Here is a 19,110-nt window from a genome sequence, read left to right as displayed (position 1 = left end):
AAAATAGGAACTCATACCACTCAACAGCAAAATAAAGAAAATAATGCAATTTAAAAATGTGCAGACTTCCACCGGGCGAGGATGTATCATGCTAACAGTGGGAGCAGCACCTCGCGTCCCCGGCCTGGAGGATTGTAAGCTGTCCCAGAGGAGGAACAGCAGATACTCTGAACAATAGCACAACCCAACAAAAAGGGGTGTGTCGGGCCGATAGTTATATTAGGCTGGCTTCAGAAAGTAATGTTGAAAACTTTCTTCTCTCTCTAAGTCCTAGATCAGTTTAAATACATTAGAATTTTCCACTCCTTGAAAGTTTGAAAGCATTCACTGATAAAACATTTGAGTCCAGGGCTTCTTGGGCTACCTTCTCAATTTCTTCCCTGGTCAGGGTTCTGCTTCAAGTTTCTGCCTCTTTGGGACTGATTTTGTTCATTTATATTTTCAAGAAAAGCATCCCTGTAACTCAGCTGGTTAAATACGTCTGTACAAGTTTTGTCAAATACTCTTGGTTATTTTTTAAGTGGCTCATTCTTTTTGTCCAGCTTTATTGAGGTATAATTGAGAAGTAAAAAATTATATATACTTAAAGTGTACAAGATGATTTGATGTATGTATCCAATGAAATAGATGACTACAACCAAGCTCATTCATGCATCCACCACTTGAGTTACCGCCTTCTTTCTAATTAATTTGTATTAACTTTACATAGTATAGATATATTTGCAAAAAAGTGATTTTGATGGCGATAGTAACAGTGCCTACCCAAGTTGTGGTAAAGAGTAAATAAGTTCATACGTGTACGCTGGTGAGAATAGTGCCTTGGTAAGCATATTATTCGGTTTGGCCATCACTGCATCATTGTCCATAATTTTCCAGCTTTGGTTGCTTAGTTATTGTTAGGCAGATTTCTACGTAACCCTCTTTACAAGTTCACCATAGTTTCCTTTCATTAATAATGTACTGACTTACGCCACCTTAAATACCTTGTAATATACTCACAAGGTAAGGAAATAAAGCTGCCAGGTCATGTTGAAGCTTATGGGTTGCAGGCCGCCTCCAGCCCTTCCTCTAGGCCTCTGTCCCTCAGGGCCAGCCCTACAAGTCCCTTAACCGCCGCTGTGTCCCTGCCTGGCCACGGTCCTGCAGCGGGGCCCTGTGCGGCAGCTCAGCGTGTTCTTGGAAATTCCAGATCAAGGACCTGGGCACGCTACTGTCGATAAACTTCGCCGCGATTGTCTCCTTTCTTCTTTCTCGATTCTTTGTTATTATCCAGACCTTTTCCCACCGGAAGAGGCAGGTGAGCCTCAAAATCTTTTATCCTAAAGTGAGTAAGAATGAAAGAAAAAACCTGGCCGCTGCTTTTTACTTGTTTCTCTGAGGAAACCGCTTCTGATGCCGGGATCGTTTCTTCTTTTCAGTGGGGGCACTGTAGCAATACACCGTTGTCTGCCAATGACGTCTCGATTTTTTTAAATCCTTGAAAAAAATACTTCTTATGAGTCCAGTGGTTTATAGTAATGTTTATAGAGAACTGGCAGCCCTCATTAAATTAACACAGTTTATATTTTTAACCTTTTGGTCAATAAAGTAAGTCATCACACAGTCTGAGCTAATATAGTTAACTTGAATGAAGAAAAGTCTGCAATAATAAATATGCTTAAAGACAAACAATTCTATTTGTAATTTCTACTACAACCCTAGTGGTTTTATGGGAATTAGCATCTTACTTTCATGAATAAGTGATTGTCTTATTTGTACATATTGCAAATCATGCCATTTACTTTCAAAGTGCTTCTAAGCAGTCTGTCTCAAGTCAGTTACACCCCTCATTTTATGATTTACTTACAAAACTTCCTCTATATAAAAGACAACTTCAACTCAACACTTATCTCAATGAGCCAAATGATGTTAATAATCAGAGAAACTAAGAAAAAGCTACCAACCGGTGTTGGGCAAGTCAACTTTCCATAATCACAGACACGTGAAAAACACAGTAAGGCGGGTAAGACACTTTTTATACATCATTGCGTTTACTCTCACAACAGTCCTGCAAGGGAGGTGATATTAGCCCATTTGACAGATATGGAAGCTGAGGCCCACAGCAGCTGGGACTTGCCTGGATCATAAAGCTCATGTTCTTTCCATTATTCTACATTGTCAAAAAATTTAATCTTTAATACAAAGAGGGCCCTGGCGAGATTTATTTCCATATTACCGGTTAGCATCTAATAATTATAGATGGGTTTTGAACCCACTTTATCAACATAGCAGTAACCAAATATTTTGGTGGTTTTCTGAGAGAACTCGCTTCTTAGGAAGACCAACTTGATTCAGAGAAAGGGCTGTGGAAAAGCAGGTCTATCATGATTTTCCAAATAATACTGCCACCTCGTGGACAAATGGTGAGCTAAGGTAAGTTGCCCTAATGCACGGCTTCAGTTTCTTTTTTTTTAGATATTTATGATTATATTTTTGAAAAATTATGCACAAAAAATTAGCAGAGCTAGGCACTGACCTCAATTCAAAGATAACTTGCGCTAAGCTCACTTAAAAATGACTTAATTTACATACTATTTCCCAAACATTTATTAACTTTCATCTGACATCCCTATTTATTGTCACTGTCTTCTAGTATTAGGCATCGGAGTTTGTTTTTATTTCATTGTTTATAACACTTTATTAAATTTATTGGGGTGACAGTGGTTAATATGGACATAGAGGTTTCAGGTGTGGGTTTCTATGTTACAAGATCCGTATATTATCTGTGTGCCCACCACCCAAAGTCATATCTTCTCCCATCACCATATACTAAGACCCCCTTCACCCCTCCACCCCCCCACCCGCTTCCCTCTGGCAGCCACCACACTGCTGTTTGTGTCCACGAGTTTCAGTTTTATATCCCACATATGAGTGAAATGATATGGTTCTTAGCTTTTTCTGACTTATTTCACTTAGCATAATATTCTCTAGGTCCACCCATGTTACAAGTGGCAGTACTCCATCCTTTCTTATGGCCTAGTATCCATCGTGGACGTGTGTCCCAGCTTCTGTATCCAGTCCTCTATCGCAGGACACTTTGGTGTTTCCATGTCTTGGCACCGTGCATAATGCTGCAGTGAGCATAGGGGTGCATGTATCTTTGCAAATACATGTTTTCGAGTTTCTCGGGTACATACCCAGGAGAGGGATTGCTGGGTCGTATGTAGCTCTGTTCTTAATTTTTTGAGGAACCGCCAGACTGCCTTCCACAGTGGCTGCAGCAGTCTGCACTGCCACCAGCAGTGAGGGCTCCCCTTTCCCCACCGTTCTCCAGCACTTGTCACTGCTTGTCTTGTTGGTAACAGCCGCTCTAACAGGTGTGAGGTGGCATCTCACTGTAGCTTGATTTGCTTTTCTCTAATAGCCAGTGAAGCTGAACATCTCTTCATATATCTATTGGCTATTCGTGTCTTCTCGGGAGAGGTGTCTGTTCAGGTCCTCTGCCCACTTTTTGACTGGGTTGTTTGGTGTTGAGTTTTATGAGTTCTTTAGATATTTTGGAAACTAAACCTTTCACTTGATTAAAATTCTCAGTGGGTGTTAAGGAACGCTTCCAGAAACACTGAGTTGTAGCTCTCAGAAAAATGATAATTTCAGCTCGCACACAGTAACCAAACTGCTGTTTTCATGTGAACTGCCAAGCTGGATCCAATAGCCATTTGTTCATTTTATTTGTTCGCTCAGCATGTATTCACTAAGCACCAACTTGGCATTGTGAAGTCAAGATACCACGGAGGGTAGAACATGTTCCACGTTTCTGGAATACGAGATGCTGTTCCTGCGACGGGGAGAATGTGGACTCTCAGGCTGCCTGAGTGCAAGTCCCAGCTCTGTCGCTAACCTGCTGCCTGACTTTGGACAACTCACCTAGAGTCTGTCACTTCAGGGTCACCATGCACAGAGTGGGAATACTAGTAGCCCCTGCCCATAATTACTAAGTGTCCTGTGGAATACAAGGCACCCTGTCTGAGGTCTCCAGGGAATACATCTTGGAAGTGCTGCTGGTGAGTGGGGTCTTGAGTGAGAAGGCGGGTGGCATTTCCTTAGATGGGGATGAGCAGCGGGGATGAGACATTCCCAATAAAGGCTGCGGTGGGGAACAAAGACTTGCTCTCTAGGTCAGAATTCATCCTCATTTACCCCAGCAAGCACTCCTCAGAATGCACAAGTTTATGTAAAAGCTTGCTCAGTGAGGCATTGCTTGTGACTGTAAAACAGAAACTAATTGCCTGCTGATAGGAAACTGGCTAACTTGATACATAGGACGCCAGCATAAAAGAGTGAGGCTGAGCTGCATGTGCCACTAGGGAGCAATCTCTAACAAACAGGAAGTGGGAAACTGAAATGCCAACAGCATCCAACTGCAGCCCTCAGTGAAGTTCCGGAGGAGGGAATGAGGCTCCCAGCCCAGCAGGCAGGCCCGCTCAGTGCGGGGACAGGGACTCGAGCTGGGGGACTCGGGCGTGAACTGACTGTTGCAGTGAATTCAGTGTTGAAGGGGAGGACCAAGCCTGGGCGGTTGTAATGACAATCAAGTAACGTGTGGGACAATCAAGTAACTTGTCACAGGTTATACACTTGAGGGCAACTAGTTCTAGATAGAATTTCAACTTCTAATTTTTAATAGTATACATACTTATAAAGTTCAATGTTTTAAAAAGCTTTTAAATACAAATTTATTTATATAAATGAACCCTTCTCAACATGAACAGTTTCTGACCTTGACTAATGTCATGATTACTCAGGGAAGCAAACTCCTGGTTTCTTTACAAGCCATTGTGCTGTATGATTGCTTAAATCAATTCAGGAAAGGGAAACTAGACCCCTAAAGGGAAATGACCCCCTTTTTGAGCATATGCCTTTACCGGAACACAGAAATACTTTTCTGCTTTAAAAAAAAAATCTGAATTTCAAGAGGAGATTCCCATTACAAAACCTCCCTTTAATTAAAGGTTCATCCAGCCCAAGGCATGCTTGCTTAGATATTTAACTACTTGAGCTGGGACAGGAACTGGGGGAAGGTGAGAGAGGTAGCAAGTGTGAGAGCAGCCAGTGACTGTCCATCAGCAATTGATACATCTCAGAAGGCCAACAAAAAGTAAGAATCTCTTTATTTAAAAATGTGATTTATACTGAACTGTAAAAAAATACAGCAATTTTCCAAAGCAAGCTCCTCTGGCTTGGGTTCTGAAACACAAGATAACTGTGTAAAGAAAAAAATTTAAATGTAGATCAGAGAAAACAATTTCCGGAGAGATAGGTAGCTGCACTCTAAGTTCCAAACATATATGTAAAAGGCTGAAAGGTTAGTTATTACAAGAGAAATGGCAAATTTTATCATTCCCCTGACCTGAAGCAAGTTGAAAACTTGGTAGAAAGGTTGCCTATTAAAGAGAATAAAAGCATGGTCCTAATAAGGTCTCTCTGTAGATCTTGCTCCAATAGGGTAGTCAAGATTAAAGAAATAAAAAAAAGAACAGGGGTAGAGCACAATTTTTAGGTATCAAATCTGCCTCATCACTCTCTGAATACATGTCTAACTAGTGTCATTATTCAGAGCTGGCCACTGATTTGCCACTTGGAACAGCTCCAGCCTCATTACCCACTGCAGCAGAACCTGTGACCTAAGACAAGTGATGATGTCGAGGAGGGGTGGCAAGCTCAGCTGAGCCCAGAAATCCCAAGGGCACTGATTAAAGAAATAATTTATTTGTTGTTGACATCTGTTTTTGTTTTTGGTTTTTCCAGGATAGGATTAAAAAATAAAGCCCCATTCCTTTGGCAGGATTCCAGTTGAAACTCTCTCCAGTTCTGAATGTCTGTCATATGCTGATAACAGGACTTGGCTGCATTAAAACTATCAACTTGTCCAAGGTGGACATGCACTGTGATCAAGACAACCGAGATCCTCCAGCCAAAGATGCCACGAAATAATTCAAACTATTACAAGGAAAACCATGTCACAAAACAGATACTCATTTTCCAATCATGGTTATTCCAGTCTCTTCCATAAAACTGCTTCTGTAAATAGTTTCCTTTACTGTGTCCTATTCTCTTTCCAGCAGTGAGCAGAGCAAACGCGCCCCGTCAGCAGCTCTGTGCGCCGTCAGGCCGGCACGAGGACTCTATCCTGGTCTTCCCCACACGCCCATCAGGAGCAAGAGCGCTCTCTTTCCTTGTCATGGTGGCAAAAAGCATGTCCATCATCCCCAGCGTTTCTAGCAGTTCTTTTTGGTAATCAATCTCTTTTTCTACAAGTCCTTGAAGTAACAAAAACTTTTTATCAACTACAGGTGACTGGCCAATCACAGGCAGATATATATCTAGAAACAGAGAGAGAAAACACATTAACTAGAAATATCTTTCTAAACAATAAATGAACAATATTTAGAAAATGTATTAAAATATTATGTGTAAAAACACTGAAAGGTGTGCTTATTTTATAATTTATAATTTACGGAAAGTAAACGATTCATCTGAATAAATGTATTTCAGCCCTGGCGGTGTGGCTCGGTTGGCTGGGCCTAGTCCCGTGCACCAAAAGGTTGCTGGTTCAATCCCGGGTTGCGGGCTCAACGCGCAGTGCAGGGATGCAGAAGGTAGCAGATCGATGTTTCTCTCTCTCCCTTTCCCCTCCTCTCTCTCTAAAAATCAATTTTTAAAAATGTATTACAAAAAAGAAATAGTTACAAAAAGCAACAGATCGATGTTTCTCTCTCTCCCTTTCCCCTCCTCTCTCTCTAAAAATCAATTTTTAAAAATGTATTACAAAAAAGAAATAGTTACAAAAAGTAGAGCATGGAAGTTCTGACTTATTTTCTTTTTCCCATTAAAAAATAGTCATAGTCACTATAGATGTTTAAGAAAAATTTCTTTAATTATCTTAACCCTGTTCCCAGAATTCCAACCACTGTAGACATTTTACTCATTTGTTTTCTCCATAAAAATCTTCACTGAAGAATTGATAAAAACAAGATATTTTTGAGTTCCAAATTTGATTTCATATTTTGACATCTCACGTTTGCAAGCATGCTAGGATTTTTCAAGTTTTAACAATTACTTACCAATAATTATTTCAGCAGCATTGATCAAAACAGAAGCAAATCTCGGCTGAGACAGATTCCTACAAAGCAAAAACTGTTTACTGAAACTTGCCAACTTTTTTTTTTAATTTTAAAATAGATTTACCGAGTTGTTTTTATCAGTTCTCTACAAAGATCAAACTAAAGTAAATGTCTCTCATTTGGGGATAGAGGATTTTACATGTAAAATACATGTGCTTCATACACATGAAACATACCTTATCAAAAAATTAAGAACACGACTGATTTCCTTTTCATCCCGACCTGCAAGGGCATTTGCAAGAACTCCTCTTCGATTTAGCTCCTTTATGATGGAAACTGTAATCTCAGGTGTCTTTATTGTACAACTAGGCTAGAAATATTTTCAGAGTCAACATGAGCAGACAAGACAACACAAGAAAAATTATAGTCTTGGAACTTACTAACGATTGCCAAACTTAAGTAAGTTTTTACCTTCACAGTTTTGAGTCATGGTAATGCACAAGACAAGTAATAAAATGATTCTTTTAAAAATATACTCCCTATAGGTTCATCAATTGTAATAAATGTGCACTTTGGGAGGGAATGTTGTTAAGGGGAAGCTGTGTACATATGGGGGCAGGGGGTATACAGAAAATCTCTGTACCTTCCCCTCAATTTCGCTGTGAACCTAAAACTGCTCTAAAAAAATTAAGTCTTAATAGAAAACTGTATTTTACACACACACACACACACACACACACACTCCTCACTCACCTCAAGGACTCTATCAAGTGCTTTGGAGATCCGGAAATTTTTCAGATCCCTGTCATACAATTCTAGGTGTTTTTTTGACGGCCTGTTGATCAAAATGTCATCCTGCATTAAAAGTAAATTTATAGAGAAAAATCAACACCTGTAAAGAATTTCATTCAAAGTAAACTTTTTCATAGTAATATTTTTTATACCAGAGCAGTCCTGAACTATTCATAAATAATGTTCATTTGCCCATAACACAGATAAAACGAAAATGGAATAATGTGTCACATCAATGCGATCTTACTCTCCTGTGATTTTAACTTATAATGCATACACAATACCTCAATTCTGGGAAAACATTACTGATTTCAACTCTCTTTAACATGTCAGGCAGTCTGACTCAGTAGAAAGAAAATGAGATGCAGAGATACTACGACCCAGTCAATAATTCTGGTTATCAGTAATGACATTCTGGGTCAGTCACAACTTGCCTATGTCTCCATCCTCTCGGATGCAACAGGGACATTATGACTCTACCACTTTTCAGGGCTATTTAGACGATAAAATCAGATAGCACATGAAAGACATGGCTTTGAATATGGGAAAGTACTATAACATTGTTATGACTCAGGGTATTAAATAAAGTAGTTCTTATTCCCCATTATTTAAAAGGTCCCCAATCTAGCAATCTAGAGATAAATCTGATATAGAAAAAAGCAAAATAAAGTTAAAGGCCATGTAAACTATACTTTCCAGTAATGTGCAGAGCAAGAGTTGGCTACTCTAACAAATGTCACCTTAAAAAAAGAAACACATAAATACCCGTTGCTTCATGTAATTCTTCCCTTTAATAAAAGTTCGATATGCAGGCCTCCTTCTTCTGGGAAGAGAATCCTTCTTCGCTTCAGACTTGCGATGTTTAACACTCAGTATTCCATTGGTCATTCCTACAACAACCGTCTCATCTTCATGCTAAGAGCAATTAGAAAAATAGGTCAGTCCACTCCTAACTCATAGCTGCTCCTACCTTTTCTTCAAAATGCCGTTTATAACGTGTCTGCTGCTTATCCACACTTTCACCAAGGTTCCACTCAGACACAGATACTCTGCCTAACAATGATCAGTGCAAAAACTTAAGCAAATCATTTTCTCCTCTAGGACACTACTACATTGACACAACTTCTGTTATAAATTATCACTGGAAGTTTCTATAATACTATACAGTTAATGACATCTTGGAAAACTCTTAAGTGGTTTTTCTTTGCATCCTCTTAAGAGAAAAAAAGGATTATGTAGTGACATGATTCTCTGCACTCTTGCCGAGAAAGTATTTGATTTCCTCTCCCAATTTAGATTTCTACATAATATATTCAAATGCCCTCCTCCGAAATGGCTCACGGAACTTGACCACGGACGTTCCAAAAAGAGCAGTCAACAAAGAAGAGGGCGTATTTCCTTTCGTTGTCCCCTCTCCTCCCCTCCCTCCCAAGCCAATTTGACTTTCTGAGTACTTAACCCTTGAGTTAAATGTTTTGAAGAGATTTATCAACTTCCCAGGTCCTGCCCTTAGTGTTAACAATGCCTACAGCACCGCACTTGGTTTGAAGCTGTGCAGTGAATGGGACCTAAATCTGAACTCAGGCTGAGTCACTGGGACAGGTCATATATTCTAGTAATTGTCTTACTTCAATTCTCTAATGTGGTAGGAAGAAAATAAGACCTATTCAAATACAAAGATAAACCCTAACATTCCATTTTAGTTTCATTTAACAGGCAAGGTTAGTGAAAGCTTTAATTTAAAATGAATTAAAAGTACTTACTGCAAGTGCAAGACTCAAAATTGAAGCTGCATAATCAAAACTGTGGACTACTTTGTAGGAAGTTGTGCTATATACCTTCACCTTCCTAGTAAAAAAGAAAGCTTTGTCAGAAACCATCTTGGAAATGCATATAAAATGCAAACTTTCTATTTTGGAAAATTCAGTATATGAGTATTAAAATTTACACATGAAGATAAACAATGATCAGTAATATTAATTACACGTTAATTCGCCACTAAATCTCTTTCAAAAAGAACTATTTATTAGAACTAGCCATGTCTGCATAGACTTTGACCAGCCACCCTTCAAGAAGGAAGACCGTGAACCACTGTTCCTGAGGACAACACTTGAGAGTGAAGACCAAATATTAACACAAGTCCGTCCAGTCCCGCCCTCCCCCCAGTTGAAAGAGCAGGCTTCCCCAACTGCGGCACAGCGGGGCCAGTCAGTCTTTGTTGTGGCGGCTGCTCTGTGCACTGCAGGGTGTTCAGCAGCATCCTTGGCCTCTACTCACTCTATGCAGCAGCACTCTGCCCAATTTGTGACAACCACCAAAATGTCCCCAGATACTGCCAAATATCCCCTGGGGGATAAAAATCACTCTGGGCTGAGAACTACTGCAGGCAGAGTGAACTCATTTAGCTTTTTGAGGGACACATCTAAAAATCAAGTCCCACCCGGCCGGGCGTGGCTCAGTGGTTAAGCGTCGACCTAGGATCCAGGCCATCAGGGTTCGATTCCCGGTCAGGGCACATGCCCAGGTTGTGGGCTGCAGCCGATCAATGACTCTCTAATCACTGATGTTTCTCTCTCTCTCTCCCTCTCCTTTCCTCTCTCTGAAATCAATAAAGATGTATTAAAAAAAATCAAGTCCCAAATTGCCTAGTAACACCATTAGAGAGAATTTGCTATATATATTTACATAATAAATTCCTTTGTTCTAGAAATATTTTCTAGCTTTAAAATATGTATGCTTTTTAATAAACAGGCTGAAAAAACAAGGCTTTACGTAGTAAGGAAAAAAATAATGGAACTAAAATGACCAACAACAGATGAATATAAGTGCATTCTAGAACTGCAGTAGTGCTAGCCACCTGTCGCTACTGAGCACTTGAAATGTGCTAGAGAAAATGAAGAACTAAATTTTTTTTTTATTTTACTTAACTTAAATCTAAATTTTAAAGCTGCGGCAGTATAGAAATATTTTTTCTGTTAAACACCAGTATATTTCACTTTAATCACTATAAAATATTATTGTCATCATAGGCATGTATTACATGCTCAAATTGTTTCTAGTCTCTCATTAACTTTTACACTGACTACACACTGAAATATTTTAGACACAGTAGATTAAGTCAATTTTACCTAGTTCTTTTTACCTTTTTAATGCGGCCACTAAAACATCTGAAATGACATATATAGCTCACATTGCATTTCCACTGGAAAGCACTATTCTAGAACGTTAACTAATGGAATACCAATACCTATTTAAAATAGTAATATTGGACTACATTAATACATAGAAATTTTTACGTGATGTTCTAAATTTTAAAGAATATAAGCTAGAATATATACATATACTCATTACAACTTTTTAAAAATATACAAATATATACAATGATGATTTTTAAAAAAACTATAGAATATAGATTGTTTTAAAAGATCAATGTTTGGCCCGGCCGGGCGTGGCTCAGCGGTTGAGCATCAACCTAGGATCCAGGAGATCGGGGTTTGATTCCTGGTCACGGCACATGCATGGGTTGCGAGCTAGGCAGCCAATCAGTGACTCTCTCATCATTGATGTTTCTATCTCTCTCTCTCCCCCTCCTTTCCTCTCTCTGAAATCAATAAAGATATGTTTAAAAAAAGAAAAAAAGATCAATGTTTGAATGGTTGAATAAAATTCCTTAAGTGTGCCCTGGCTCGTGTGGCTCAGTTGGTAGGAGCATCATTCCATGCATCCAAGGGTCACAGGTTCGATTCCAGGTCAGGACACATACTCAGGTTTCAGGCGCGATCCCTGGTTGGGGCACATAGAGGAGGCAACTGATAGATGTTTCTCTCTCTCTCTTCCTTCCTCTCTAAAATCAATTAAAAAAAAAGTATCCTTGGGTGAAGATTAAAATTCCTTAAGTATATAAGTTAAAGCAATAAATTACATCAAAGGAGAAAGAAGTGTGCTATATGTAAATAAAAGATCAAAACTATTTTCAACCCAACAGAATTTTTTCATGGAAATCATTTGGCAAAATATTTATTTTATCACAAATACTGCACAAATAACTCATTTCCTCAAGCAGTAAACACCTGTGTACTAATAATGATGAAAAAAGAAATTTAAAATGCTAACCTATCCAGTGAACCAGAGAGTAATCTCTGTCCAGAGGTGCTCAGGCATAAACACGTCACAGTTTTATGGTGATTTTTCAAAGACACTAGCAACTGTCCTCCTTTTAGCATGTCCCAGACTTTAACATAACGACCTCCTATAAAAAGAAATAATCATTAGTTTGATATTCCACCTATAGATAAAAAATTTTAAAGACTTGAAAAGCATTCTTCACTGGACACTCTACATCACAGAGGCTAAGTGAGAGATTTGAGAGTCGGGCTGCCTGGTTTCAAAGCTGACTATCATTTACTGGGTATGTAACTGATAACAACAACAGCTCCTACCTCACAGAGCGGTTATGACAATTAAATAATTTCATATTTGTAAAGTACACAGAAAACGACCTGGTAAAATAAAAAGTAAAACCAAAATATTTTATTTTAAGAAAATTATAATAAAATCATGCTTTAAAAGAAATGTTATAAAACCATGGAAATAATGTAGATTTTATTTCCCCAAAATTTTGTGAACCCCAATAAAACTGAAAAACTTCCCTATAACTTTCTTTTACTCTAAGAGTTGGAAGGATCCTAAAAGGGAATTTAATCCAATGGTTTAAAAAGAATTTTTTTAATACAGGACCTTTTCTTTCAATGAGATATTAAGCAAAAGTCTAACAGGTGGAACAGGAAAAGGGGGAGATATCTTACCTATCCTGCGTGGGCCAGAGGGCCTGGAACCCAACTCACAGTCCCTGTCTCCTCACATGTGGCAGCTCATGAGAGATTACAGTTTGAAACCACTGACCTACCCAGCCTCTCATTTTCAAGACCTACAGACGTTAGGGACTGCTCGAGGTCACATAACCAGTGACACAGTGGAGGTCGGCACACAGGTGGGTACCTATTGTCCCATTCATCTTGAACTTTTTGCTTTTCAAAGCAGCAGCGAGACAGGTAGATCCGTCTGACAATGTTATCAACTTATTTTGAAATCAAATAGGTACTGAGGAATCAGACTTTAAAAAAAAAAAGGCCACACACAGCCATGTATACACTCTAAAGTACACATACTACCTGTGCATTCTTCTAAAGTCAACACATTAACTTTGACTTGATAAATGAAAACAGGCAATTCACTTCTTCCATCATAATTCTGAAAATGCACTATATCAACATAAAAACACCTCAGCTCCACTAGACGAAAAGCGTATCAAGGCCTCTTTGGCCGCCTCCGGCACTAGCGGCTACTTGCTGGGTAAGGCCATTGCAAGAGTCACGTGAGAAGAGACAAGCCTGATTCTAGAGCTAAAGAAATTGATTTCAAAAGCTACTGCAGATTTCTTAGATAATAACAACAACAGGCGTACAACCTGGATTTCTGGGTTAAGGACATAAGCAGGCTCTCAAGTTCTGGGACTTCAGATCTACTTACCACTTTGCCTTGGACAAATTATTTAAAACTTTTATCAATTTCCTTAGTTGCAAAACCGGGAGAAAACTACCTACCTTGTAGGCTCATTTAGGGCATCAGAGATAATACACGTGTGTGATAACACAGTGTCTGGTTCACGTTAGGTACTCAAGAAATGATAGCAGCTTGCCTGACCTGCTTATCAATTGTTTGAGCAAACACCTAGATAGGCAATTCAAGTGCACACTGATAAATTATAAAAAGTACCTGATAAAGAAATTATCTGATTCAAGACCAACAATTATGGTGAAAGCAATTTTTGAAAGAAATACCTGCTGATACCAGAAGACCTCCAGAGGGAAAAAGCAGGACACTCTCCACTGGCTGCCCGTGCTCAACAGAGATAACACTCTTGTTTGTTCGCGTATCAAACATCTTCACAGTATGATCATATGACCCTAAAATGTCAATTTTTATATTATGTGAGTTTCACTACTCAAAACAACAAAAACTATATATCTGTGTATGTGCTTGTATGTGTATTCTAACATAAATTTTAAAAGGAGAAAAGCTTAGATGACAGTTTTAAAAGACACATATGTAAATTCATAAAGATACAGTACCTCCAAACTCTTTGGTACCACTGACTATTTGTGAGGAAGCACAATATTATATTACACAGAATCTTAAGCTAGTCCTGTCTTCATCTCTGTCACTACTGAGTCATCTGGGAATCTCTGCAAGGCACCCACAAACACTGACTGCAGTGTGTTTGTTTCTTGACTGCTGGAGGCTCTTAAATCAGAGTGCTAAACCCAAGGCCGCCTGATGTTTACAAATACATTTGGAGGACAGTAAGAACAATGCCAAAAGAAAAAGAAAATAAAACAACTGGATAAACAAAAACATATTTCTTTATAAAAAATTTTTAAACTCATCTATCCCAAAAGAGTTCCAAAGCATATTAAAGTCTAGCACAATAAAGTTATCAACTTCAGGAGGAAAAAAAAAAAACTTTACCAACCTGTTACAAAGAGATCTGGGTTCAGCTTGCTAGCACATCCACACCTCACATAATCAGAATGTTCTTTGAACGTTAGAATTTCTTTGGAGTTTGGAATATCCCATAATTTAACTGTATAATCATCAGCTCCAGAAACCACATGATATTTGTCAGCTGTAAAATCTACTGTATGAACTGCTCTGAAAGACCAAGGATCAGTGTATTAGAAAGTAAGAAAAAATTGTATTTCTGGCACCTTCTAACATAAAACACTCTTCTCCAAAATCAGTTCAGTTTCAGGGAGTAATTGCAGGGTGAAATCATGAGAGAAAAAGAAAATCTTTAAAACCAGGTTTTGTCTTCAAGCTAATTTAAAATTTTAAATACCCAAGCATTATAAAGTTAATAAGAACATTAAATAATAGCCTTAAAATTATATTTTCTAATATGTTAACAATTCATATTAGCTGCTCAATGAAAGTAAATATTCTAAATTTTGGTTGAAAGTTACTTTAATTTAAAAAACTTCAAAATGGGTAGTTCTTTAAAAAATTCTAAGATTTGCCACTAAGTAGGATAATGTTAAGTGAGTTTGTTTTATTTTACATGTTCCACTGATGAAGTAAGACCATCCTGATAATACAATATAAAAAAAAACACTCTTGCCCTCGCCATTTTTGCTCAGTAGTTAGAGCGTCGGCCTGCAGACTGAAGGGTCCCAGGTTCGATTCCAGCCAAGGTCACAAACCTCAGTTGCAGGCATGATCCCCCACCCATGTCAGGGCTTACACAAGAGGCAACCAATCGATCTGTCTCTCTCACATCAATGTTTCTCTCTGTCTCTCTCCCTCTCTGAAAAGCAATAGAAAAAATATCCTCAGGTGAGAATTTAAAAATTTTTTTAAATTAAAAATTAAAAAAAAACAACTCTTGAGAATTTAAATCAATAGCATATTACAGCAAAACATTGGTAACCCTGAAATAAAGTTATAATATAAAATTGCCCTGACAGTTCAATTTATCAAGGGCAAAATACTAAATCCAAGAAAAAAGAAAATCTACCTTCCAACTTCACTTCAAAATGAGAACTTCTAATACAGTCCAGGCTTATAAAGTCATTAACAGTTGTAAGGCTACCTTTAGATCAGTGGTTTATAATCTCAATTGAGTCACAGAGCTCACTGAGGTGTCTCCCTAGATAAACATCCATTTCCTAAAATGTCACATACAATTCTAGGGAATTCATGAGCTCCATCAAACTGGACCTTAGGACTGAACCAGGATACATATTCTGAATTAGAACCACCAGGAAGTAAAGTACATAACGGTACATAATCTATGTTTTATTCAAAGCCCAGAAAACAAATAGAGGCTTTTTAAAATGGTCTCTTACTTAGTATGTCCTTCAAACTGCCTGAGGGGAGCCCTCCCAGTTATATCAAAAAGCTGAACTCCACCATCTTCACTGCCAGCCACAAGCAATCTACCATCCTGTCGAAAAGTAGCACAATACGCTGTGTCTTTAAATCGGGAAAAGGTTTTTATAGGTTCTTGGGAGTATCGGCCATAAATGTGAATCTACAAGGTAAAAAACATAGTTATTTCACCAGATGGCTCAACATCAGCAGTAAATATAAGTTATATAAAACAAAAATAAATTTAATATCATATTTACCCTTGAAGAAGCTGTGACAGCATAATTATATGGAGGTTGTGGAGAAAAGTCTACTTTTGACACGGCACCAAACTCCTTGATCTGAACAGGGGTCTTGATGAAAAATAATACAGAATATTAACAACTGCAGTATTAACAGTGTTACAAGTGGTAATACCTATTTAAGCATTATATAATACCTTATTGACCTTTTTTTTTGTTCTTAGTAACATTTACAAAGCAAAAGGTCCAAATCCCATCACCCTATCCTATCCCTGTTGCCATTCAAGTAAATAAGTATATGGTTGGAAAGTCGTACCCCACTCATTCTCTTCAGCTGTGGAATTTTCTGTGGTTATTACTGGGGGGGGGGGAGTTATGCCTATACCAGCATCCACTGAACTGCATATTTAAAAGATCATACCATGCAGGCTGCTCTGCACCTTGCTTTTTTTCATTTAATACCACATCTTAGCTAATTTTTAATATGAGATTTATCATCCATTATAGGATACATCGTAATTTACCAGTCCACTATTAATGGACACAGGCTTTTCCAAGATTTTTAATATTACAAATAATACTTCAATGAGCATCTTATACACATATCTTAGCAAATTTGGGGGAGCATATTCACTGAGCAAGTTTCAAGCTGTGGAATTTACAAGTCTGAAAAGTATTTTTATCAGGTTAGATAATGCAAAGTTGTCCTCCAGAAAGTTTGCATCAATCTTTCCCTCAGGTAGTAATGATCAAAATTTTTCACTTGTGCCAATATAATAAAAAGCAGCACCCAAATTATTGTTTTAATTTGCATTTCTTTAATTATGAGTAAAGCTGAAGCTCTTTCAATATCTTTATATTTATTGGCTATTTAAATTTCTTTTTCCTATGCTCTTTGGCAGCACATACACTAAACTTCTATTTGCATTAACCTCCCACTCCCAATCTTTCCCCATTTAGTTGTTCATCTTTTTTAAAAAATCACCTACAAGTCTTTATAGTCTAAAAGAATTTTGTATCACTCCTTAGATTAAGGGGAAAAAAACAAATAAAACCTTCTTGCATATGAGATTCAAATTCTAAAATTTAATTCATCATTGATTAATCATCTGTTCTGTGCTAGGCACTTGTATGATTAAACTGATTAAGAAGCATGGCCTTTTATATAAAATTCCAAGAAAATATATGATATCAAATTTTCTGCCCAAATTATAAGTTGCTGATAGATAGATTATTTTTAGTCATTAGTTCTCTACTAGAGTATCCAAAGTATAACACATGCTGGAGAAATTGATAAAAATACTTACCTTATAGTTGTTCCAGTACAGTGTATCTTGGGTGATTTTTTCACCAAGTATAGGATATGCCTGAACAGCTACAGGCTTATAACCAGCCATAATTTCATATAATTGGACTGTTATCCAAAAGTAAAAGGTCTGAAACTGATGTTAGAAATAATTATAGTGACACTGCCTTTCGTCTGAAAAAGAAAACATTTTTTATACATGTTATTCATAAACCTATATATACAGTTATGATTTTCACTCTGCAGAATGAAGGAAAGGATGCATTGTGTTGGGTTCTATTGGAAAACACAAAATTAAAATCACAAGTGGTGTCTATAAGATAAACACTGCTATAGAACAGGAGTCGACTTTTCTGCAAACTTTTTCTGCAAAGAGCCAGATGATAAATAGTTTAGGCTTTGCAGGCCAACAGGCAAAATAGAGGATATTATGTAGTTAGTTATATAGTAAGAAAGAAAATTTCCAATTTTTTACTAATGAAACCCCCAAAATAGTTATGAGTAAAATTTTTTATTTATGAAAATAGGATTCTCTGGAGGAAGAGGAGAATACTTCACCTACTTCAGGTTCCAAGTTAGTGTTTCCTGTCATCAAATAAACTGCAAATGTTTATCTCTAAAAATCATTCTTGGCTCACTGGCTATCCAAAAACAAGCACCAGGCCAGATCTAGCCTGCAAGACTTTGTCCCATACTATAGTACAGGTAAAGGAGCACCTGTGTCCTGGGAGAAATAGTTTAAAACTTCAGAAGTTAGAACCGAGGAGCAGTAGCAGTGGTTTGCTAGATTAAAGTGAAAAGCAGCACTGGTGGAGGCGGGAGCACAACACAGTGCAAAGGCATGGAGGCAAGAAGTGATGAGAAAATGAAAAGTAAAAGCATGACCAGGGAGAGGTCAGAGCCTGAGAAATTGGGACTAAATGAATAACAGGTACTAAACTATAATGCAAAATATCAAATATAGTCTATAAGTAACGTATAAAGTACTGAGAGTTCAGAAGAGATTTTTAATTCCAGCTGGGCGGCTCCCAGGAAGATTCAAAGCGTGCATTTCAGCTGGGCTTTGAAGTATAATACTGAAACAGACTGACCACTTAAGACGCGCGCAAAGGCGGGGGCGGAGGAGGGAGCCTTCGAAAAGGTGGGAACCTCGGAAGCATCGACAGAGATGGAAACCTGCCCGCTGCCTCTCAAGGCGCGGATTGCTCCGGGGACGAGTAACGATAGTCAGTGTGAAAGGATGTGATCGTAAAGGAGGAAGACCGGGTCGAAGAGAATTGAGGGGATCCCCGTGGGCAGGTTACGGAGCTTAGCCACTCGGCGGAGACTGGGAGCCCAGAGAAGCATGCCAGCTACCAAGGCAGGCCCGCCGCGAGCCTGGGCCGCCCCCAAGGGGAGCCGCCTTCACCTACCTCCGCGGGGCCCCGAGGGTCCGCCGAGACACCCGGGCTACAAGAGAATTCCTTGGACTCCGCCAGGCCCCTCGCTGGGCTGCTCGGATCACTCCAAGCAGATCACATGGATCCCCCGGAGTCGCCAGGACGCGCGGCGCGGAGAGCAGCCAGGCCGTCGCCTGGTGATGACGTCACGCACAGGCTCGCGGGACTCCTGCTTACGTCCGTCGCGGGGCCCGTCAGGTGGGCGGGGCGATGGGGAGGAGGAGGCGGGGCCCGAGGGCCAGACCCGGGCCTGGCAGAGCCCAGCCGCGGCCGAGTCGTCTCCTGAAGCGACCGGGTCTCCG

The 19,110-nt window shown here is 38.9% G+C and overlaps 1 protein-coding gene across 3 annotated transcripts; it reads right to left on the bottom strand.

The window, feature by feature from the left end:
- Positions 1–5,132: 5,132 nt before the first annotated feature.
- Positions 5,133–18,872, bottom strand: UTP15 (UTP15 small subunit processome component). 3 transcript variants are annotated; one of them, XM_016214435.2, is made up of 13 exons: positions 18,782–18,872; positions 17,371–17,543; positions 16,082–16,174; positions 15,800–15,984; positions 14,428–14,606; positions 13,736–13,861; positions 12,009–12,144; positions 9,659–9,743; positions 8,661–8,810; positions 7,857–7,958; positions 7,340–7,473; positions 7,104–7,162; positions 5,133–6,362 (listed from the first exon to the last, which is right to left on the bottom strand). In XM_016214435.2, the coding sequence occupies exons 2-13, from the start codon at positions 17,458–17,460 to the stop codon at positions 6,127–6,129; spliced, it is 1,575 nt and encodes a 524-aa protein (XP_016069921.2). In that variant the 5' UTR covers positions 17,461–17,543; positions 18,782–18,872; the 3' UTR covers positions 5,133–6,126. The 3 variants fall into 3 exon arrangements, with proteins under 3 accessions (XP_016069921.2, XP_087671536.1, XP_016069923.2); XM_087815410.1 differs by lacking the exon at positions 18,782–18,872 and having other exon boundaries at positions 17,371–18,643; XM_016214437.2 differs by lacking the exon at positions 7,104–7,162 and having other exon boundaries at positions 6,228–6,362.
- Between the last annotated feature and the right edge of the window lie 238 nt (positions 18,873–19,110).

Source organism: Miniopterus natalensis, chromosome 3 (genome assembly GCF_054644295.1).
Source record: "Miniopterus natalensis isolate mMinNat1 chromosome 3, mMinNat1.hap1, whole genome shotgun sequence".
In the NCBI taxonomy this organism is placed as follows: Eukaryota; Metazoa; Chordata; class Mammalia; order Chiroptera; family Miniopteridae; genus Miniopterus; species Miniopterus natalensis.
The sequence above is the reverse complement of the archived record's forward strand: the minus strand, read 5'-3'. Positions and strand labels throughout refer to the sequence as shown.

Coding starts and splice junctions, on each gene's coding strand:
- UTP15 (XM_016214435.2), bottom strand. CDS start 17,460: ATGGCTGGTTATAAGCCTGTAGCTGTTCAGGCATATCCTATACTTGGT. Junction 9,744..12,008: donor CTCTCTGGTTCACTGGATAG/GTTAGCATTTTA, acceptor CTTTTTTACTAG/GAAGGTGAAGGTATATAGCA. Junction 7,163..7,339: donor GTTCTTAATTTTTTGATAAG/GTATGTTTCATG, acceptor TTTGCTTTGTAG/GAATCTGTCTCAGCCGAGAT.